Consider the following 24,568-nt stretch of genomic DNA (forward strand, 5'->3'; position numbering starts at 1 on the left):
TAAAGGTTTACAGGCAACATGAAGACTGTTTTAAAAATATAGTAAAGGCACTTAGAGTGCCTTTATGCTGCTGGTCAGCAGTGATTCTGAAATAATCCGGGAAAGCAGGAGAGTAAAGAGAACATTAAGAAGTCATGCTTTGAAAAACCATCACAGTTTTTGGTTTGGGAGAGGGAATGGAACTGAATTCTGGCAAGTTAGTGTTTGATTGGCCTTATACTTCCTTTTACATTTCCTGAGAGGGTAATTAGAGTGAATGAATCTTAAACAACAGCAACAAACCCAAACAAGCAAACAAACAAGAACAACATGTATGCCTTAGTGTCAGTAGGGCCAGCTGGTGCTTGAGGTTTGGGACAGGAAGGCCGGAGCAGAAATCTGGCAGCTACTTTTGTCTGTGTTTGTTACGTAAAGACCTAACAACTCTTTCAGACAAGTCAATTTTTTTATTTTTTTTTTCTGAATGGGACTGAAGAATTCTCACTGAAACGTAAGTGGTTTCAGAACATATCAACAATATGAATGTTTAAAAAAAAAAAAAAAAAAAAGCCCAAGACCAGAAGATATTTTTCTAGTGGCACTAATGGAGTTCTTTGGGGTTTTTGAGTGCAAAATTGCTCATCTATTTTCCATAGCCTGTGGCATAACTCATCTTCCGAGTCTGAGAAATGGAGCACAGCAGCATTTTTAAAAAGCTCCAGATTGCGCTGAAGAGCTGTAGATCAGTAAGTTTAATTTAAGCAGACTCATAGCACTTGTGAAAGAGTAGACTAATTCAGTCCCTGGCGGAATATAGTATTAAAGAAGAGAAGGGATGGTTTTCATAGAAGGAAATCAAGAGAAATTGTTAGATTTTTTTTTGCAGTAGCCAGTAGTCTGATTGATCCAGGCAACACTGTTCATTGGGTTCCCTCATCAGAGTCTTTAAAGTAAGCAAAAGAGGTAATGTCCTCTTTTGGATCAGAATAATTGGGAAAGATAATAGGTAATAAACTTCCACGCTTGAGGGAGATTAACATTTGTCTTCAGAAAACAGAGCAAATAGCAAAATAACACTTACTTGGGCTAGTTAACTTCCAGAGGTGTTTCAGAAGGTTTTTGTTAGACCGAGTGACTAGGCAGCAAAGTTGTAAGAGGCACTGTTGTGATAAAGGCCAAGGAGCAGAGACTACGAGGGAAAGAACAGCCCTCGTTTTGGTGAGTGGGGAACTCAGGAAATAAATGGTAGGGTCCATATGGATAGTATTCAGAAAATACTAACTTGGTGGCAGTTGAACAGGCTGATGGGAATTCAGAGTTTACTGGAAGATCATAGAATCACAGAATGGTTTGGGTTGGAAGGGGCCTGAGAGCCCACCTAATTCCAACCCCCTGCCATGGGCAGGGACACCTCCCTCCAGACCAGGCTGGTGTCCCTGCCTATGGCAGGAGGGTTGGAATTAGATCAGTTTAGAGGAAAGTACCATCATCAATTATATACATCTTGGATTATATGTGCATCTTCAACAGTAGCGTGTAATTTTTGATCCCCCCTTCCTGCTTTTCTGCTTTTTCTAGAGGATATGTTCAGCAGAACAGAGTGTCTTTTATGCAGGGTGGAACTAAAAATTACAAATCTGTGACTTGGAAAAGGGGTAGATGAGTAGGGGGTGGTGTTGGATATTGCTTACATTGTGAGTGGTATTTAATGAAAAAGATTAATAGGTAACAACTGCTATTTTTGTCTCCCTGTGAAAAGGAGAAAAGTGGTACATTTTTTTCTGAAGTGAGTATAAAAGAAAGGTGAAATACTTTTTCATGAAATGTACAGCTAAAATTCTGGAATTCATAGCAATTATATTCATTGAATGTGAAAAGTATGAAAGTATCTATTGAGGGTCTGAGCGAAATACTGAAAAACAGTCCTATTTAGTGGTCATAAATGTGATGATGCTTACCTCTAGAGGAAATCCTTAAACCACCCTGCTTGGAGAATGGAGTATGGTGAGGAAAAGCGCTATGAATCCGTCAGTGCCAGAATCACATTTAAGCACTAAACAGTCTTTAGGCATAGCACACTATGGTCATTTTTATGGACGCTCCTCCCATTAATGATACTCAGACAAATAATATTTTTACTGAGATAAATTTTCAAGAGTATTAACCAAATTAATAGGAAAATTACACAGCATAGAAGGTATTATTATTAGGGCATATCAATTGTTTCATCTGAGACTTAAAATTTTATGGAACTTCTAAGGCTGCAAGTACATGCTATGTAGAAATAAAATAAATAGTGCCTGCGGTGCTTTTGTAAGGTTTCAAGGTTTACAGGGTCATTTTTCTTTGCTTTAAGAATTCTTGACATTGTAGCAAGAGACATGCCTTTAAAGAAACTTGAGTAAAGGGATGATTTTTGTGGCATTTAGGAATAATACCATAATCCGTGAGGAACTGACGTTCCTGAATCTGTGCTTTGTTGTTTGGGTTGAATAGGGAAACTTGTATCTTTTGACGACTATTGATTTGAGCTTTCTGGTTCAAGTAGTAGATGGCTGCCCTGTGTTTGTGTTTAACTAATGTTTTCAAGGTTGCAGGTCCATAGACCATCTGGGATGTCTTCATGCTATTTCTTTTCAGATCTGTCCTGCCAAGTGTAAGAGGACAATTGGATCTATTCTGTCCTCATAGGAGTCATGGGTGCTGCACTTCTTTGTTCATTGTAGATGTTGGCATAGAGGGGTGAAAGCTCCAGGGACAGGCTGGAAGATCATCTGGGAGTTAGGCTTTGTGCTTCTTCTGAATGTCAGTATGTAAATAGCCATGCCTTTATAAAAAACAACACACGCACCTCTGCCACCCTTCCCTTCCCAGCCCCTCACAAAAGCCCACAAAACACAACCAAACAACAGAAGGAAAAACAGGCTGTGGTGGTAATAAAACAGTTGGCAAAGTGAATGTTCCTGGCCCATCTTTACAGGACACCATAGTTGTGCCGCTATGACGCATAGCATCCCTCTCCACAGTCTGATATTTCATGTATACCTGCCACCAAGGCGTCGAGTTGTGTCCTTGCATTACGTTGGAAAGGCTTACACAAACACCGTGTCTGTGTTAGTAACCCTGGTAATGGGAACTGCGGCTTGGTCTGTGAAACTAAAAACACTCTTAGAAAAATGAAAACTGGGATGTTGGGCTTGCTTTTACAGCCAAAGCTGGGTTTATGGAACATGTCATGGGGTCCTGATTATAGAGGAAAAATGGCTGGTTTTCTTTCAATGACAGAGAAAATAGTTCAGTTTTAAGGCCCAAGGAGCAGAAAATACTTTGGTTGTGGAAGTGGAATACCTCGTACGGTTGATCCCTGATGCTTTTTCCTACCATTTGTCTAGTGGCTTTGATCTCATCTTGTTTCATGAGCCTGTTCCAACAGAGTGCCTCTGATACAAGCCAGATTTAACCACCGTTATTAAAATGGGCATATGTATCAGTGTGGTTTAAATTTACAGTATCTACACGTTAGATTTTATTAGCAGCTACTGTTGTACTGTAGCAGTTACTAGGCAATGTGAGATCTGCTTTGGGTCTCGAAGTAGCGTGTTTGTGTTAGGTGCCATACTGCACCTCTCCACAGGGATTAGTATGTTGGGTGAAGTACTATGCTAATGCAGCTTTGCTGCTTTTGAACCTCTTTACAATGTACTGCAAATAAATCCATTCAGCTTGATGCTAACTCTTGAATCTTGAATGTAGCATGCTTTTTTGTAAGGTAAAAACGTACCAGATGTTTGTAGAAAGTCTGCCTGTAGAATCAGGTTTAGAGAATTGTTTTTTGCTTTTGATATCTCTGTTCTAAGTAGAACTGCAGTATAAAGCAAGATCGGTTGTTTTCCTCTTTGCAAATACACGTGAATAGTAATAAAATAATCACAACCTTTTTGCTAACAAAAATAGAAAAATTACCCACTTTTTTTTCTCCAGGTTTAGTGTTTAAGATTTTGAATCAGTATAATTAAAATTACATCATCAATACATATTTTAAAAGCAAAATTGACTAATTTTAGCTAGTAAACAACAGTTTGTTTTAGAAAGTCCAGAGTGTTGTTGTGAACCACGACATGACTGTTTTGACAAAGATCTCTACTTTTACTAATAGGACATAGTCTGTTATTTTGTACCACAGTGTGTACTGCTTTAGGGTTTCATCTCAAAATGCGTTATCTGTTGCTTAGCTTTGCAGGGAGTGGTAGAAGGGAATCCTTCAATGACCAGCACCATGTTATTTCCTTCGGGTAATTCCTCTTAATTACCATTCCGTTACAGTCCCAAGGGCACAGGTTATGAACAAAGATTTTGTAATATGGATTATATTTCTGTCTTAGAATACATCATGCTGCAATTCTTTTACCTTAGGCTATGACATTCTATTACTACTTCATCAAAGGTTTAATTAAACCCATTAGTTTGCAGAAATTGTCTAAATGCTTCAAAAATTATCATACTTAACCTATTAAAATGTTATTTGTAATATTTTTTCAAAGGTGTGAGCTCTAATATATCAACTACGTTAACTATTATTGAGACAAAAATTAAGTATGGATCTGAAAGAAATGTTTTTTATAGTAAGTCTTGCTGTTTTATTCCAGTTGGGTGGTGCAGATTAAATCTTTATTCTAAAAAATATCCTTCTTGAGCAATAGGAAATATATTTATATATATGTATATTGCAGAAAACGATTCTGTTAAACTCTGAGGAACTGATTTTAAGACTTTTTTTTTCATGAGGCAAATAGAGCTTTATAGATGCCTAACTACTTCCGACAGTAACACGATTTGGGGGCATTAAGGATAACCCTTGGATATATGCAGTTTTCATTTGAAATATAATTTCTGTAAATATATTAATTGAAATAATTTGATACAGTTCTTCCCAGACGCTAGACAGAAACTTCTGCTTTCAGTGTCACAGAAAATGCAGCTTGCTAGTTGAACTCAACTACCAGTAGTTGTTAAAACAGAATTATTTTTTGTGAGGGTCTGATCTGAAAAATATTACGTGGACAGTAGAACTTTGTTAAGAGAAGAAAATTTCTCCTGCCTTGTGCTTAGAGCCCTTGAAGTATTTCACACCTGTCACAGGGATGACATTTCAGCACCATCTTCCTGAGTGCTGCGGCCACTGGTAGGCCACAAATCCGAGCATTTTGCACAGGGGCAGAGAAGATCAGCTGGCCACAGGTGGTTCTCCACCACACCCTGCTTCTATCAGAAAAGTCACCCAAAAGCGAAAAGGATTGCCTTTCACTGAAGTAGGTCATTATCCAGGAGAGATGCTGGGACTAATGAAGCACAATTTCTGCAAAACCTAGTCTTTGTGTTGATCAGCTTTGGTCCTGGGAAGATACAATCTCTAATGCTTTTGTGACAATTAGGGCAGGAGAAACCTACCTCATGAGTTGTCAGATATTTCATAAAAGGGTGAGCTCAACTTTGCATTGCTGAAGGCACTTGTGGTCCCATCTCCTCAAAGGACCCGCCTGCTTTTATAAGCTTCCATGAACTTGACACCTGCCAACAGATGCCACGGCCCTGTTTTAGTAACTGGCTTTCTCACCTAGCGGCTCGTGTTGTGCGTGCTCGTTGGCACACGTTCACAGCGCGTACGGTCGGGTACTCGCACCAGCTACGTTCAGGATGGACCTAGATTGAGAAGCACAGGTTCTCCGTCAGTCTTACATGACTGGTCACCGGTGCCTCGTGTGACCTTTGTCAAGCTCAGCTCTCCAGGCTCTGCTCCTCCCTTTCTCCATCTGAACTTCGGAAAGCATCGCTTCCTAGTTCTGGACAGTGCTGTACAGTAATGGGCTCGTGCCAGTACCCCAGCACTGGTGCCGGAATCCAGTCGTGGAAACCATATCTGGCAAAACAAGAAAAGAAGCAGACCCACTTCATTAGATAATACTTGATCCGCAGTTTACGTGGAGTGGATTTTGTGGCACAAATAGTGTGTTATAGCACATGATTGTGGCACAAATAGTGTGTTACAGCATGTTTAGAAAAAGGGGGGGGGGGTGTCTAAAAATAAATTGTGTTCAGTTTAATATAAATTTCCAAACAGTAAAAAATAACATTAAGAGAATATAAAGATTGCAAAGTCAAGCTCAAAAAACAGTGGATGCTAGCATAGAGGTTGTATGGTCATAATTAAATGATGCTTCTAAAAGTGAATTACATTCCTGTCCTGCTGGAACGAGAGATTTCTCTTTTCAGAGACGGATTTCTGTTTGTAAATACTTGTTGTACATGGAACAGAAGTGGTTGTCTTTTGATTTCTTAAATACATTAAGCTTGTTAGCATTTGGGCTACATGGAATTTTAACACTTCCAAATGAAACCTGACTGATTACTAGAGAAGGCTGGAAGGAAAGGCATGTCGTTTACTTTTCTTAGTAAAATGTTTTATGTCCAAAAACAAAGTGCCAAACTTGTTCTACACTGTGTAATGTCAAGGCAAGTTTTTCAGCTTCTTCAGCTTATGAACCTCTTTATAAGAGGAAAAATAGACAATTCTGCAGTTTATTTTCTAATATAATTTAGTTTCAGTGAGTATATGTATGTGATTTATGCATCAGTTGTTTTATTGAAGGATTTTTATTACAACAGAAGGGTAGCAATATGTTGCTAGTGATCTAGAAGTCAATTTAAATGAAGTCAGTGAATGCCTTAGTATTTAAGAATTGAATCTGAGGTGTAAAGTTTTACTTAAAAACTTAACTTTTACTAAAGTTTTACCCCCAATTGTCTCCGACATTGTGTCTAGTATATGGACAGCCTCAACTCAGTTTAAATTCTTAGAGACAGTGCAACAGGAAAATAAAGAAAACAAGCTCAAAGAAGGATTTTCTATCCATAATGGTTATGCTGTAGGTGCCCCAAATTACAGATTTTTCTGATAGTATGAACTTGTTCTGCTGCTTACTCAGTGGTTTGACAGACCTTCAGGCTGTCAGAGTCCATCCTGCAGCCTTTTTACCATTTGGGGGCTGAGGGAGTTGTTTTGCCTTCACCTTCTCCATTAATGCTGTCATAGACCTCTGTTATAGCCCCCCCTTAGTTTTCATGATTTTAGGCTGAAGAATTGTAGCTTACCTTAGTTATTCCTATAGCAGAAACCATTCTAACTTCTTGTTTTTCTTTGTTGTTTGGATACCTTTTAAATGATTCTTTCCCTTTTATAAGATGGGTGAGCCAGAAATACCTACTGGTCTTATCAGTGGCATAGTTGTATCTTTTGTTTTTGATTCCTTTGCTAATAACTGTTTGTTCTTTTTTTTGTTTGTTTGTTTTTTGACTTGTCAGTATGGAGTATTTTCATAGAACAATAGGAAGGACCTTGCTTCTGAATAGTAAGCTTATAATCTGTGATTTTTATGTGTAAGGGTATACTTGACTTCCTTCATTAATTCTCAATCATTAATATTTAATGTCTTTTTTTCTTCAAGCCATTCAGTAGCATGATTTCTTCTGTAGGTCATCCTAACCTGCCCTGTGCTTCAATGTCCAGACTATTTGTTGCCATCTGAAACCTGCACTCTTTTTTTTTTTTTTTTTTTTTCTCAGTGTAATTTACAAATATGTTAAATAGCACAAATCCTAGTGGGCTACGTAGTGAGCTTCCTTTCCATGTGCTGGCTATTACCTCCCTTTGATTACAGTCCTTTAAACAGTATTGTGTCCTTTTGTTGCTAGCTTTGCAGTTTTTCTTGTTTGTTAATTTGATTATTGAAGAGTCTTTGATGATGGACGTATTTTAAAATGACTTTTTAAGTCTGAGTGGATATTAAATGGATCTCATGCATCCCCAATACTTGTTGAGGCCTTCAGAGAATGCTGGTGTATTTGGGAGAGATCGTGTCTCTTTGAAAGGCAGTTTTGACTCTTCCAAATGTTGTATATACTACTGTGCCTTCCAGCACAGTATATTTTATAGCTTCTATGAGCTTGCGTGTTATAGAGATTAATTCTGTTAATACATACACAGATAATGCTATTCGTCCAGCTTTTAATGATGTCATTGAGTTGATTGATTGAAAGACAAATTTGCTACTTTGCATAGCAGCTGTTCCATGATAGATCCAGTTCTGTTCCCTCTAGTTGGAGTATATATTTAGAGTTGCATTGATATGACTAGTGTTTCTTCTTTTTAAATTTTAGCTGTCCCTTTTCCACCAACGCATCGCCTGACATCTGAAGAAGTTTTTGACACAGATGGAAAACCCAGGGTTGACATTTTGAAGAACCACTTGATAAAGGAAGGTCGAGTTGATGAAGAAATTGCACTTAGAATCATCAATGAGGGTGCTGCAATATTACGGAGGGAAAAAACTATGATAGAAGTTGAAGCTCCAATCACAGGTAATATTTCTAGACGATTTCACTCATAATTAAATTCAAAAAATGGTCAGATTTTTTCACCAGTAAAGTTTCTCTTAAAAATTGTTAGAATAAGATTTCTCTATAATCTTTTTTGAATAATCTTCCACAATTGCATTTGCTTAGCAGTACTCAAATGGTCTGAAAAAATATACTGCACATTATTGTGCAAAATGAAGGCATTAAACCTGTTAGGAAAAAATAGTGTAATCAGTATTATAATGACAAAAGAGAAAGTAGTTACATGCTGGTAAATTATGGATTTCTAATTCCTGTAATGGTGTAAATGGGAATAAGGACATCTCTCTGGAATAGAAAAGTGAGATCGGAATTATTATGGAATCTAAATACTTGAAGAGAAGCTAATTGCTGTTGTTTGAAGCAAATACTGTGACCTGGATTTCTGACTAAAAAACACACCTTGTAGTTCCTCTCTAGGTGAGACTGACGATTGTCTGTAAAAGAGTTCTTCTGAGGGTAGTAGTTCTGGAAAGTGTTGTAAGATTGTTTTGGCATTCTTTAACACAACAGGACTAGACCCATTGTGATACAAAACTGTCTTTCGAGGTTTCCGGGGGGTATTTTCCTAGTTGGACTAGTTCTGTTTCTGTTTGACCTGGATAATTATAGAATCACAGAAAGATGGTATTACTACTTTTATTTATAAATAATCCAGACTTGTAGAAAATATTTTATATGACATAAATGTCAATTAAAATAATGCATGTAATTTGATTTTTGTGTTCAAGTTGGCCGGTCTTTAGTTTGAATGTTATATCTCTGAAATGGACCTTTGTAAAATAAGTGTATCAAAAGCTTATTTTAGGGTATCAGCTTGTGTTAATTTGTTAGCATCAGGTAAATGAAAACATTTAAATAATAAGTCATTATTATTGACATCTTAAAGAAAATTAAACTGTTGAAATGGTAGAAATAACTAAATAAATGAACTGAGTCTCTTGATGCTCCAGATCATGCTCAAAAGTACAGTATTTTCTGTATGTGTAGAATTCTTATATTTCAGTTCATTCAGGTAGTTATCCTGAGTTACTGATGTACTGGAAGCTGAAAAAGGGGGAAAGTTCTTGCAGTGTTAGAGTAGAAATCTTAAGAAAAGTCACACACAAGAGGATGTATTGTATTTGGTCTAGTGTTTTATGGGTCACTGTGACAATTGGTTTGCTCCAAGGGAATAACAACCTTTCAGGTGTGCCATATCTGATATTTCTTTTCAAAATTAGAAGTACTTTTTTCCCCAAAAATTTACTAATAAACACTGAGAAGTCAAAAGAGGCTGTTGGTAAGCTGATCAGTGACATTTTGCATCAACAGTAGGCATAGGCACTTGAATGTCTGTTAATTGTTATCAGCAGTACCTTCATGCAGAAACAAGAAAGCAGCTCCTGACTTCCATTGCACTGGAAACTCCTGTGGGAATGAGGAGTTAGGAGCACTTCTCTTCCATGTGATTATTTTTCTGATTGTGAGATGACCTGGCTTTGCTGCATGCTCTTCAAAGTCTTCCCATCTGCTATCTTTGGCACTTCTGCCTTAGGTTGCTGACCACTGATCTTGTCCTGTCTCATATTCTAAAAACACAAGAAAAGTCCACTGTTGAAATAGTGAACATGGTTATTTGAAGGAGAAAAGTAACTGAGCAAAGAGAAGATATGATGATATTAAAAGGTATGTTAGTCTGACTCAGAAACAAAGGCATATTCTCCCTGCTTTTTTCAGTCCCACATGGACACAGCAAATTGTTGCAAAGCAGAGTCATAATACCTTTTTCAAATTCATACCAAGGCAAATTCATGAAGATAGATAAGGGGCTGGGGAGGACAGTAAAGAGCTGCTAACTGACAGCTTTCAAGACTTTGATGCTCAGTGCATTAACTGCTTTTGAGGAATATTCCGCAGTCAGCCAGATGCAAATCTGGTTATTATCTGTGTGGTCACAGGTAGTGAGAACAGTATCTGAATGAAAAGCAGACGGTGAAGCTTCAAATCTTTGGTTATTCCTGCTTTATATATCTTTTTTCTCTTTATTAGAAGTACTTTGTAGCTGTTAACTATAACTTAGTAGCTTTTCTGTTAGATTTTTTTTTTAAATTAATTTGAACAAAATTTTTGCTTGCAGTGTGTGGTGATATTCATGGCCAGTTCTTTGATCTAATGAAGCTGTTTGAAGTGGGAGGATCACCTGCTAACACAAGATACCTCTTCCTCGGTGACTATGTAGACAGAGGTTATTTTAGTATAGAGGTAACTGAATATATTAATCTGTTTTGTCCTAAATTTTTCTATAAGCACACCTTCATGGAGATTTTCAAATGAAATTTTAGGTCTGCTTTAACATGCGAATGTGTTCTTCTTTGCTGTGCTTTCTCCTAATACCAAGGCCTGCTTACAGGAGGATATTGACCAGCGGTTTGGACTGTCATCAGACTTACTCATTTTTAGTCCTATTTCTTTAGCTATTTTTTTTTTGTTTGTTTTGTGTTTTATTGTTGTTGCTGTTGTATTGTTTTTTTTAAGTTGAATTCTATAGCATTATTATACATAATTTTGTTTCTTTAGTAATATGCAGTAAGGTACGTTTGTAAGTTTGGAGAACAGGTGAGTTATGACTGGGAGGTCTTTCTCTTTTATTAAAAATGTTTACCTGTACAACGAAGACTCCTTTCACTTACATAATCCAATGTTATTTAATAATTATTAATATTTTTCTTTACTAAAATTCTGAGGGCCATTACAGATACTCCCTAAGGATGACATGTATCTGCCATTAATTTTTCAGGTATTTTGAATTCAAATAATTTCTTAATCTTCAGCATGTTTATTAAATATGTTATGTTATGGAGATATTCGTGTATTCATACCAATTAGTTTCATAGCTATGATTTTTAGACTTTTCTGGAGCTAGCATGGAAATTTCCTCAGCTTGGGATCTTGTCAAAGATACCAGATCTATTAGAGTGGCTTAGCATTTGAAATAGTATTTTGCAAAGCATGGTGTATGAGACTTTATATTAAAATGGTGCTGTTCTAATAATGCGTGTGTGTGTGTCTACTATGAAGGACATGCACAGTATGTTTTGGGATTCTTAGGAATAGTAGACAGAAGATAGAACAAGAATGATAGCCTCAGAATGTCATTTGTAAGGAAAAATTACAGCAGACATTCCCTATTTATTCATTTGATCCTCATGGCTTGTTCTTCATGATGACAAATAATGTAATTGTCCTTGAAAAGACATTTGCATAGCAGCAATGAACTATAGCAACAATGCAACAACTTTTCAGTCATTATAGTTAGGAAAAACTTTTGAGCGATGGACGTGCTTGAATATTTCAATAAGAACAGTCTCACTTTTTTTTTCCTTCACATGTTCATAATTTGATTTTTAATATAATATCTGGGATGCTAAATACAGTTACGGAATACATAAAGATACGCGAAATATACTCTTGGAAACCCCTCCAAGGTTCTTAAAATGCTTGTCTCTCTTCGTTGGGATAATATGTGTCTCTTTCCCAAAGTGACTATTGGAACATCAGTAAAGTACATCGCAGATTATCTGCATGAAGTTGAAATGCTGTAAGTGCATGGAGGTTGGCATGTGCTTTGCGAACCTGTTGAGAAATTAAAAAATAGTATGCTAAAATCTTAAGGTCAGCCTTTTGCCTCCAACTTTTTGCTTAAATAAAATAAGAAAAAACAAATCCTAGTAACTTTTTGCTTGTTCATCTTTAACATTTATGATATGTGATTTAACCTCCACATTAAGTCTGAGACTGTTCACATATGGTCACTTCCGATTCTCTTTTAGTCCTTGGAAATGTAATATACTTTTGGTAAAATATTTTACTTTTCACAGAACAGAGAGGATGAAATCTTAAAATGTACAAAAACTGAAATTTTGTTTTTTCACTAATAAATTCTTTAATCAGTCTTTTCTGAAACGACTTTAATTGCATTGATATTTTAGTAGTAAATAATTCCCAGTTAAACAAATGCCTTAATTTCTAATGGGAAGGATCACTTCATGTTTCCATGGTTCTATAAGACGAATTGCTGGGACCAAGATGAAGGTCTTCACAAGTGTATGCAAGCTCTTTTTTTTTTCTGCACAGAAAGTAATGGACGATAAAGAACTCTGACATTAGTCTATGTAATGATAAAAGAGAAATATGTTGGTACAGGAACAGTTCAAAAATGTTCTTTGTTTATTTAGTAGGTATCATGCTTGAGAATATGGTAAATTTCAGCCATTTAATTAAATGTAGTATTTGTTTATTGAGTGGAAGGAACTGTTTGTACACCCTCGTATTACAAGTCTTTAAGATTGCCAATATTTATATTTTTTTTCATACAAACTGACTCAAAACAGTTCACAATTGTGGAATTTGCCAAATCAGTTCACATATTCATCTGATGATAAGCAATCATTTTATCACAAACCGTTTATGCTTGCTGCTGGGAAATGGTTTTAAAGAGTCTGGGAATTTACAAGACATCAGGATTTTGCAGTTACAAACACATTGGGGGAAAAATGGGTATGATTAGCAAAATAATTAATTTGTATATTTTTACTAAGATGAAAAATCAGTAATAGTTAAGCTAAACTTCTCAATAGAAGTTGTTGGTGTATTTCTCTATATGTATGTATTGTTTTTAAAGTGTTCCTTTGTTTTCTTTCTTCCTTCATGTGCTCATTGTACTACGCAAAAAGAGTTTGAAGAATGATACCTTCAGGGTTCTTGTATTGGTTAACAATATGGTAGCAATAACTTGTAGGTGACTTCATCGTGATCCAGAACTACTGGGATTTTAATTTTTCTGTGCTCAGTTAAAAATACAAGAATAAAATTTGAAGATAAGAAATACATTTTGGGTGTTTAGGAATGACAGTGAAAACAAACTCTAAACTTCAAAAATTGTGCATGTTTCACAACACTGTTTGCTACTAAAGTTGCAATGATAACAATATATGGAAACTTACTATACACCTTTGAATTTGCTGCTTGATCAGTGAATGAACAAGCAGCTTTCCAAGTTCTGGGAGGTTGGGGAGATCAACTCTAGTTTCCTAGTTAACTAGATTCCTAGTTAAAAACACCCTAGCATGATGTATTGCTGTCTTTAACGGAAATGTTTTTTGTTTGTTTGTTTGTTTTCTATCTTTAGTAATAAATGTTTGCATTCCTTCTTACGCCAGTCTTTAGAATCATATTTTGAAATCAGATTTTATGCACAAATGCATACATTATCTAGATGAAGGAGTGTTTGGTAGTATAATTCTGTTGAATTTGACTTATTACTGATTGTCCAGTAAATACAAATATTTATTCAGCATTCTGTGCATCGGTTCTTAGGAAAAGTAATAATTTGTGCAACTTGGGTCCAGAACCGGTGTGTTGACTCAGGGATGTAGTGTTGTATTTCAGAATGGCACATTAAGCTGTACTTACGTTTGAAGCTGTTAACATTCTTACTCAAAGTTTCTGAGTAATAATAATTTTTAAAGTGTAATTTACTGTGTATCTTTGTTTTTCAACAGTGTGTGCTGTACTTATGGGTCCTGAAAATTCTCTATCCAAGCACATTATTTCTTTTGAGAGGCAACCATGAATGCAGACACCTAACGGAGTATTTTACCTTTAAACAGGAATGTAAGTACTGTCTAAGAATGTAAGTTTAGCTTACTTCAAAGCTACTGATCTCTGGTCTCTCGTTTTGCTTGAGAGGTGTTTGTTAGTTTAATCAAATTTTTGCAAACAAGTGGAATTACGTGAATTTTTGCAAACCACTGACTTATATAGAATTGCTTGCAGTTAAGTAAGGTATTGGAGTGCAAGTATGAGAAGACTTGTATTTGTAAAAATACATTATGGAGTACATTTTGATGCAACCTGTTTTTAAAATCCTGGAGAGAAGTAGGTTATTTTTTTTATCTTGGCTATAACCAGGAGCACGAAGTAAGTTGCTGTCCAGTATTGTGGAGCTAGCAAGAAAAATAACCCTGCTGCTGAATATTTTTTCCATTTGGGAATTGATTTTAACTGTTCTTCTAAAATAACTCTTCTGGTGATGCAAGTTGCATCTTAAAATGCAACTTTAAAATATTTGTTTGTTTTAATATGTTTTAAGTGTTCATTTTGTGAGGTTGGCTCTTTTATTTATCATCTACTAGATTACTTTTTCCATGGAACATAGAGATGAACATGGAATTCTTAACATTCTATATTTTCTTTCATGCAGGTAAAATAAAGTACTCAGAAAGAGTCTATGATGCTTGTATGGAAGCTTTTGATTGTCTTCCCCTTGCTGCTCTTCTAAATCAACAGTTTCTTTGTGTTCATGGTGGACTCTCACCAGAAATTAATACACTAGATGACATTAGGAGAGTGAGTATTTTGAAAATAAGTGGAAATACAGATATTTATGATGATATACAATTCATGTATGTGAAGTTGTCAGTGTATTGTTTTCTGTTCTTGTCTGTTTTGACAGTGTAAATCGGGATCTGAAATTGAGACCAAAAGTTTTTAACTATGATCCTGCTAAGCCTATCTGGCACATATTTCATTACTTGATCTCAATTGGGGCAGCTTAAACTGTTACAAAACACACACAAAAACCCTCAAAAATTCCACAGTCTCTTTAGATTTGTAGTGCATGTAAAGAGCTTCATATTCAATCTAAATAGTGTTTTTATTTCTTTCTAGATGAAAACTAGAGTTCTGATGACTTTTAGAACTAAACTCGTAGAAGTCGTAGTCCTGAAATTGTTTGGTATATCAAATATCATATTTCATTTATGTTTCTTTGAAAACAGTTTTGTTTTGCTTTTACTCTTTTGAACAAAAGGATTTTTCTCTTTTTTTGAAAGTGTATGAAATTGCAATATTTACTAGAAAGTCAGATTGCTATTTAAAATGGTAAATTTGGCAGGCAATTAATTAACAAGTTGAATATTTTACATTGTAGTAAATGTGCTGAGTATATCACATAAATAGTAATATTTCACAAATAATAAGAATAAAAACAAGTTTTAAAAAATGAACAATGGAAACACAGAATAGTTTAATAGTAATTTAAAGTGAAGAAAGTTAGTGATGAAATCATCTAATGTATGTACCCAGTAAAAGGTACCCATTTCTAATAAATTGGTTTCAGCTTGCATGGAGTGCTAAAGTCAAGTGAAGATTGTATTGGATGAGAATTTTCAAGTTCAATTGCTTTCGTTTTCGTATACTCCTTTTCGACTTACTTTAGTTAACACAGCTGGCATCTTGAATAAAGGACACAGATCTTCTTCCAGGAAAGAGTACAGATATTTTTAAATTTTTGGAAAGCTGGCATCCAGCCTGACAGGAGTGATGTTTTATTATATTGGATCTTACTTTCAAAATTTGGATTATTCAACAGGGGATAAAAAAAAGATAACTGTTTGTTTGAGGGCTGGAAATAAAACTGCTTAAGCAGAATCCCCACCTTCCCTAGGTTATTTCTGCTAATATCTTTGGAGGTCAGGTACTAGAGATGAGGGATGGGAGAAAAGAGTGCTTCATCTTATGTTGGATGAGCGCATGAGTGAGTTTTGTTTTCTTCCACAGTTCCTGGTGGGAAAATATGTCATGACATATTTTCTAGTTCCCTAAATTGTAGGAGGAATTGTTGGATGCCGGATAGGTTCTACTGAAAAACAGAACTTTTGAAGAGACCAAGAAAACAACAACAAAACTCTTTTGTTAGGCTTTTCAGACAGGCAGGTCTTAAAAAACTTAAGATGTGCACCTCTTCTGTAAAGATCCAGCTGCTCTAAAATCTTTATCGGTTGTACTGAGAACCTTTCCCCAAATATGCCATTGCTACTTGGTCAGGAAATGTGATAATATCTGAAATGGCTCTGTAGTCATTCCTGTATTGCTTCACTAAACAAAGAGAAATAAGAAAATTATACCTTCTTCATTAAAGATTCAAAAGGAAGAAGACAATAGTTTGTTTTATGTGTAATAGTAAAGATTGCTTTAGAACATTTGTGGGTATTCTGGTTTTAGATATATAGAGCAAGACCTCTAGTTAAGGAGTCTTGGTATAACTAATGCTTTCCCATAAGATGACTTTTTCCCTGCATATTGGAATATTTTCTATAATTTAATGAAGGAAATTATGGTTTTAGTATATATGCAATATCTGAAAAATACAGAGAAAAAGGGGCTATTGTGTTGCATTGTGTTCACAGAAGTTGGTTTTAGCAGCATACAAAAGCAGAACCTTTTGAAGTGTGTGTCCAGTCTACAGTACACGACATTCTATCACTTTCAGTGGTTTGTTCTGTTGTAGATGTGAATTCACAGTTCTTTTACTTCATGAAATGAATTTTGGTACAAGAAACGGAGGCTATAAATAAAATAAAGGGTTGAAATTCTGAAAGTATTCCATAATGGGAAATCTAATAGCTGCGTTTGGCATAGAACTGATTAAGTTTTATGGCCTCCGTAAGATTATTAGTTTTATGTTTATGATGAACTTAAATGAAACTACTATTAAAAATAATCATAAGTCTTTTCATGCGCCACTTACAGAAGGTTTTACGTACAAAATGAGTTACAAAGTTCCTTTTGGCGAGTTGTGGAAGTTAAAATAGCTGCATTATTTTCAGAACAGGGGGAAGTATTTACAGAGTTCTTCTAAAGGGAAGTACATAAGTTTGGAATCAAGTTTCAGTTTGCTGAATGAGTGTAACAAGCAAACTGTCCAGCAGCTGATAAACTTTTTTTGTAGACTTGAATAGGACATGAAATACGATTTTTGAAACTGAAACAGCAAGCATAACTTTATGCTTAATTTATTTTCTTTGGAATTATTTATCTGTGTCTGATCTTAATCGTTTTGGCAAGGTAGCTGGGAGTCTTGCCTGCTGTTACTCCTCTTTTACTTAAGAGTGTACAAATAACAATGCTGCTATAGCAGTAGAGGGGTTTCTTACCAAGTCAGAATTTTCAAAAGCTGAAAGACAAAACAGAGTCTGAGTGTTAGAGAAACTTGTAATTTTGGATAAGCGTTTTTCTGTTTTTCCTATTTTTTGTTCCTTTTGTGAGAGGTGTGAATGTATCCTTTGTATTTTGCTCCATGCATATCCAGATCAAGACCATTCCTGTTAGGATTAGTGACAGCTAAAGTGTAGTTGATAGCAGTTTAAAATATGAACAGTTGGTTCTAAGAAAATTTTGGAATTATAGGTGAGGATGGAAGAAAAAAGTTTATATGCATATGGAACAAGGTATGTGGAGGCTTATTTCAAAATGTCAAAGAAAAGGGAAAAGTACATACCTAATTTAGTTTTGTAGTATATAAATATTGATGGCTCCTTTTATTTTTTTTCTGTCTTCATTTACTGTATTTTGTGTTTTCTTAGAAGTTTCTCTACTACTTGTGCTCCATTTTCTTTTTTTACTTCTCCCTTTCCTTAGAATTACAGGCTGTCCGGTTGTATCTCATTTTTAAATTCACCAGGTTTTTGTACTGACTTGGACCATTTCAGAGGCTGGAATGTCAACGGATTTCACTTAGAAATCTTACACAGCCAAGCAGAATGATGTGAGAAGAAAATGGTAGAAAAAGAGAGGAAGAATATTTACAAGCTCAGTGGTGTAAACGGCAAGATGTACTGAAGCAATTTGCATTTTCGAGGCAATATTAACATGTACAGAAATCTGTATGCATTGTGCAGAGAGAAGTGAGAAGGCGAAGCGAGTACATTGTGCCATTCTGAGGAGGGCTTAGCTCTTCTCACATTACAGATGAAAAGAAACATGGTCAGAGCTTTCTGGAAAGTAGCACAAATGAAACAAAGTCTGGAAAAACACTTTATAGAGCCACATCCAATAGGATTGTGATTTATTTTTGTTTTAGTCTCAAGTCTTGCAACTAATCAAGTTTCAAAGTGTCAAGTAAACTTAAAAGGCAATTCTGTAGCATTGGCCTGTACTTTTACAGGCTCTAGGTTACATTAGGATGAGTTATAAGCTTGTGTGTTTATGTGTGTGTGTGTATACGTATATATGAAAATCTGCGTTGTGTATTGCTTCTGATGAAAACCACGTTTATGAATGTAAGACAATGTTATTAGAACTGTTCCTAGGGCCTTTTTTTGTTGTTTTTTAAAGAATCATCTGGTAACTCTTGGAAAAAGCAGTAGTCATCGGTTGGCAGCAGTTTCAGGAGCTGCATTAGAACTTGGCATACAATGATATTGTAAATTTATTTAAATTAAATAGGTGATGTGAAATGCTCGTTTTATATCTAGGAAAATACCATACACTTGTGATACAAGTGTGATGTGTGAAATGACTTCTGTAAACAACCAAGACAATTGTATACTATTGTAAGCCTTCTGGTTTATTAGCAGAAGTTCTTAAAAAGGACAGATCTCCTCTGCAAACACGTATAGACTTCATCATCTGGCATAAGAATGGAAATCAGCTTTAAGCAGCATAGGAGTCAACTCAAAAAAAATAAAAATCTGTATAGATGCTTTTTTTTCTGAATGAAGTCTTATGTCAGTATTGACATTCAACAAGGTGATAAAACTACATGAATGAAATTATTGTTTTTGCTGGCGTACTCTTATTTATAGTAGAGGACAGCTGTCATAGTAGATATGACAGTAAAGCCTAACCAGCAAGATTGCTGCAAGTGCTTCTTATTTCCAAGAAACTACAGGTTTGTGAAACGTGAAGTAATCTGATTTTTATCCTCTGAAGTTCATTTACACAAATGTTATGTTTGTGTTGGTAGTGTCTCTTTCAGATGCGTGACCGTCAATGTAGAGATTCTGTTTAGTTGATTTCATTTACACTGCCAAGACTACTGCTGAAACAGAGTTCCATGGATCTTGACTCTAAGACTAATGATTGATACGAAAATGTCTAGATAAGGTTATCGGGTCTCTTAAAGAAGAGAGGCAAAGAGATTTTATTTTATTTTTTCCCTTTGAGTGACAAGATGATGGTAATTGTTTTGTTTAGTTCTTGTAGTGGCAGTAAGGCTTGATCAGTAAAGTGCCTTGAAATTTATGGGTGCACTCCTAGGAATCTCTTTATAATCCCTTAATTCTTTTCTGTGGTATTCTGAAATTTTCTTTTCTTTAGTAATGTCTGTCTGCCACTCTTTACTGGCCTTCACATGATTTTTAGGGCTTTTAATATGCGATAGTTATCAGGAAAATTAGGTTAATTAAAACCTGTCTGTATCTTCAAGTATATGAAACTTCTCTGAAGGTCTTCTGCTTCAAAATTAAAGTATTTTTAATTTTCTATTCCTTAATATATCTCCAAGGTTTTGCTATTCCTTAATTTGAGCATTCATGTGGAGGTATGGTGCACTTCAGTATAGTAGCCTTGACTTCATAGTCCTAGTAAATTAATTTAGACTTAATTATTTTACAGTGTGCATTAAAAAATGCTACCCATTTCTGTTTTAACACCAGATACAGCGATTGTTATTCTTGAATAAAATTGTGTCATTCTCAGTTACCTTAATCTTGCTTAGAAATATGTTAAGCTAATTTATATTGAGATTCTGCTTTGCTGTAGTCACAACATACTCAGAAATAGGTAATCATTAACAAGTGTTTTGAATTGACTTGTTCTTCATTAACTTTACTGCTGTCCACACTTAGAGAAACCTTAACCTGATTATTCTGATTTGATGTATGCAATCTGGGTTGAATAGAAGTGACATTTCCTTAAATTTTGAAATGTCTTGGGAAATATGCCAGTTTTTAGATGGTCTAGTGAAGGAGATGCTGATTTGATATGTATGCAAGTATATTTATTTTTTACAAGCTGACCTCCTTACTTCAAGAAATGTCTACATTATTGTTTCAAATGCTAAGAAAAAGTAGCTTGGGAGAGGTGTGTTGCTTGCAGCAGTGAAAACTTTTTATTTATAACGTCTTCCTCTATCCATTTGGCCAAAGTCGTAAGGAAAATCCTTGAAGAAAAACTCGAGGAAATTTGTTAGAAATGTTTTCTAGACTTTCAGCCTTCTACGTTGCAGGAAACATCACTAAGCACAGAATTGAATCTTCCTTATTTAAATGCTTCTGTTAGCTTCTAGACACAAATTTATTGCTGGAGGTTTAGAAACTTGATGGTTTAATCTACAGAAATTCAGGTACTTGCAGAAGTTGATGGACTGATTTCTTCAATCTGGAAGGAGTATTCCATGCCGGGTTTATCATCCAGTGTGCGAAATGTTAAACCACTGGACTTTTAATATTGAATAAATTCCAACAACAACTTCAGTTAATACCTGCCTTGCCATTATCTGGCAGGAATTTGTAAAGATCTGGACCTTTCCACTTATGTTACAGGTGGCAGCCTCGGGAGCTCTGATTTTCCAGGGCATGAGAGAGCTTGGCACTACTGCTGGTTCCATATTTGAATGGATTCCTATGGACCGTTAGACTCAAATTCACCAGGTGCTCACCAAACCTCCCTTCGAACCTGTCATGAAGAGTTAAGTGTTCTCTAGTACCATCAAAGTCATCTTCTTTGGTATGGGAGGTAAAGTGAGATAAATGCACTGTCCATCAAAGAACCGTTCCTACATTTCTTGGATAAAATCATCTTGTGAACAAACTCCAGCTACATAAAGATCAAATAAGCTTTACATTGAAACTGGGAAATCTCATTTCTGGGATGTCAAAGATTGATTGAATGGTACTTAAACAGGGTATTTTCCTTTTACGTTAACAAATGTGCTGTCCTCCTTACCTCTGGCTCTTTTCACTGTGGTTACTAGTGATGTTACAGGCTGCTAGAGCAAGCATTTCCAAGTGGAAATCTTTAAGAAAAAAAAAAAAAAAGCAGCTAAAGGAAAGAAAAGCAAACAAACTAAGTCTCTCCCAAAATGCTTATAGCCCATTACAGCAGGGCTATATTTGAGAAATAAAGCCTGTATGAAAGAAGTCTAAGATGGCTATGTTAGTCATCTCTTCATTACATTGTTGAACAATCCCTTATGGAGATGGCTGTTTCAGGGGTTTGGTTTGGGTTTGAGTTTTTTGTATATATTTACTTCATTCTAGTCAGTGCTAATTATTCATGCTTTTCTTTTGCCATTCTTGTTTTCTGTACTGTTTCTCTTTGCTAATTCCTGGTAGTGTCTCCAGATTGGTAGATACGGCATGTGCATGAAAAAGGACCATCTAGTTCCTTGTCTGTAACTTGACTTTATATTACACATATCCATCAGTCTGGAATTTCTCTCTTTTCTCCTTACAACTAATAAATCCTATTGCTCTTAACAGGTTTGGTTCTTTTGGCATGCCTCTGCCTTATTTCATGACGAGGAGAGGAAAAAATATACAGAACCTATTTCTCTTTGATATGGTTGGGTTTTATTCTGTAAATGCTTGGTATTGATGGATATGTAGTCTAACAAATGTGTAAAACTTACAGATTTAATATTTAAAGAATCTTTATGCTCTTGCTTTTTCTCAAACAGTTAGATAGATTCAAAGAGCCTCCAGCATTTGGACCAATGTGTGACTTACTGTGGTCAGATCCTTCAGAAGATTTTGGAAATGAAAGTTCACCAGAGCACTTCAGTCACAATACAGTAAGAGGATGCTCATACTTTTATAGGTGAGAGTATGCAAGGATCTATTTAATATGTTCATGCTAAGTCTTCCTGCGTATTTGATAGAGGGTTTATTTTACTCACGATTGTTTTCATTTCACAGCTATCCAGCAGTTTGTGAATTTTTGCAAAATAATAATTTGTTGTCAATCATTAGAGCACACGAAGCACAAGATGCAGGGTAAGTACATTCCTTCAAGAAATTATTCACAGTGCAAAATATAAAAATAATTGCTTATTGCTGTAAGGTGTAAAATAATCTGTTTGGTTTTACAGTTATAGAATGTACAGGAAAAGTCAAACTACAGGGTTCCCATCATTAATAACAATTTTTTCAGCACCTAATTACCTTGATGTCTACAATAATAAAGGTAAGAACTTGTAATTAATATCTGTATGCAGTGCTCAAATTAAAATGTGTTGTTAAAATAAATGTCTTACTACATAAGTCATCTAATGTCAACATTTTTCTGTCAGTTAAGAAATTAAAGGACCAAAAAATCCTGAATTAAAATTGTGTTGTGAAGTAACACACATGACATAAATTACAGTCTCATGTAAGAGTACCTTGGAGCTGACATGTGGGTAGAAGTTTCTGTTGTAAAAATTGTTGCTACTTAATACTTAAAAACGCATCACCTGGTGTTTTCCAGTCAGGCAAGGCTTTGCAGTGCTGTGAGTTTTCACTCCTCTGGTTGTCTTTAGTTTGTGAACTAAAGTAAGGAAGGGAGAAGGCATTGGTAAGTAGCACGTGCATGAGGTAGTTCATGTTGTGTATCATGGCATCCGAGAGTCTTTAATTATGGACAGAAGAAATTACATGTGGATGAAATCCAGGACAGTCAATTGTGCTAGGTACCTTGTTGAGGTAAGAGACAGAAATGGACAAAACCCCTGTGCTTATAAGTAGGTAGTCACAGGGAAGAAAATGAGACGTGGGAGATACATGTTCTGTGATCTTACAGGACAACAGTGGCTGTGTTTGGGAGATCAGGGAACAGCAAATATTGATCTAAATACTGATCACCTTTGGAAATGTTATTAGGAAGGTGTCAAGCAATTTTTGTCCATACTCTGTTAGAGATGCAGTATAAAGTTGCACAGGAGACATGCTTAATAGTGAAGAGAAAGACATAAAAGTCAGAATTACAGAGAGCTTAACTGTGAATGAATATTATTGAATGTGATGTACTATACAATACATTGAATTTTTTCCCACCCACCTCCGAAGAACCCTCACTCACCCAACCCATACCATTTATGTAGGGTGATTAACTGCATAGAGGGAAAGATGAGCTGCTGTTACTTGCACTTGGAAGTAAAGGAGCTTCAACTGTTTTTTGGTTTTGTTTTTTTTTTGTTTTGTTTTATGTTTTTCCACCATCTTCGTGGATATCACTTTTTAAGAATCTTTTCCCCCTCAGCTATTCCCAGTGTAGTGCAAGCTTAAGTATGGAAAAGTGCAATCAAGGCTTATTTAGCCTTGGAATGCTTTTTTTTTTTTTTTTTTTTTCTGTTTTGTTTCTCTGCACTTTCTCCCTGATTTTTTTTTTTAGATTTCCCTGGCTTTATTCCACTCTGTAAGCTTGCATTCTGAGACTTCATGTTCCAGTGCGGGAAGACACATGCCAAGAGTAAAATCTGAAACTGGACATGCTGCTGTTCTGAGTTAGGATTTTGTTTAAAATCCTTTTCAGGACTTCTTGAAATCATTGTTCATTGTAGACTTTTAATGGGATAGTACAGGACTAAACTGATAAGTAACAGTACTTTAAACTGCAGTAATCGCAGTAAAATAAAATCCAAAATTCTCCACTAGAAACCTATCATTTAAATACTGTGAAAGAAAGAGAATGGAGTATCTCTGCTTTTATTTTGTCTGTAGTATAAAAGTGTTTTTACATTTGTGATACTTGCAAGTTTTAAACAGTCTTTCCAAAATGTCTGAATTTTATTTTAGCTGCTGTATTAAAATATGAAAACAATGTGATGAATATTCGTCAGTTCAATTGTTCTCCTCATCCTTACTGGCTACCAAATTTTATGGATGTTTTTACATGGTCCTTGCCATTTGTTGGAGAAAAAGGTATGCGAGAGTTACACACCAAATTAATTTCTTTTCTGTATCTCCCAGTTTGTTGTTGTGAAGGGTTTATTTGTTTCCTTTTGTTTTTGTTTGGCTTGGGTTTTTTGATTGTTTTAATATTTACCAAGTAAAGATTAATTTCATTATTTTTGTGAAGATGGTTATCTGCATTTGTCTTTATCAGGTAGATTTCCTGGATGCTTGATTAGGAAGAAAATTTGGTAAAGTTGTTAAGCTGACCCTGATGAGGGGTTTTTTTGGGACATAAAGGTAATAATATGTCTGGGAAAAGGTAGACTGAAGTAAAACATGTCCTTCAGTTTTGGCTGTTTTCTTCAGCTGTTTCGGTCAAGATAACCTGGATCTAATAAAGGAAAAGTGTTAATACAAATTATAATTTCCATTGAGTGTAT

The 24,568-nt window shown here is 35.4% G+C and overlaps 1 protein-coding gene across 3 annotated transcripts in view; it reads left to right on the top strand.

Annotated features, from left to right (window-relative positions):
* The window catches only part of PPP3CB (protein phosphatase 3 catalytic subunit beta), a 44,700-nt gene that overhangs the window by 4,136 nt on the left and 15,996 nt on the right, over positions 1–24,568 (top strand). For all 3 annotated transcript variants that reach the window (XM_084290338.1, XM_084290337.1, XM_084290339.1), the window contains exons 2-9: positions 8,194–8,394; positions 10,550–10,674; positions 13,974–14,085; positions 14,675–14,820; positions 21,935–22,074; positions 22,173–22,250; positions 22,346–22,440; positions 24,030–24,155. In XM_084290338.1, coding sequence (XP_084146464.1) covers positions 8,194–8,394; positions 10,550–10,674; positions 13,974–14,085; positions 14,675–14,820; positions 21,935–22,074; positions 22,173–22,250; positions 22,346–22,440; positions 24,030–24,155 — 1,023 coding nt within the window. The remainder of the gene's footprint in view (positions 1–8,193; positions 8,395–10,549; positions 10,675–13,973; positions 14,086–14,674; positions 14,821–21,934; positions 22,075–22,172; positions 22,251–22,345; positions 22,441–24,029; positions 24,156–24,568) is intronic.

This window comes from Netta rufina, assembly GCF_964035555.1.
Source record: "Netta rufina genome assembly, chromosome: 7".
Taxonomy (NCBI): Eukaryota; Metazoa; Chordata; class Aves; order Anseriformes; family Anatidae; genus Netta; species Netta rufina.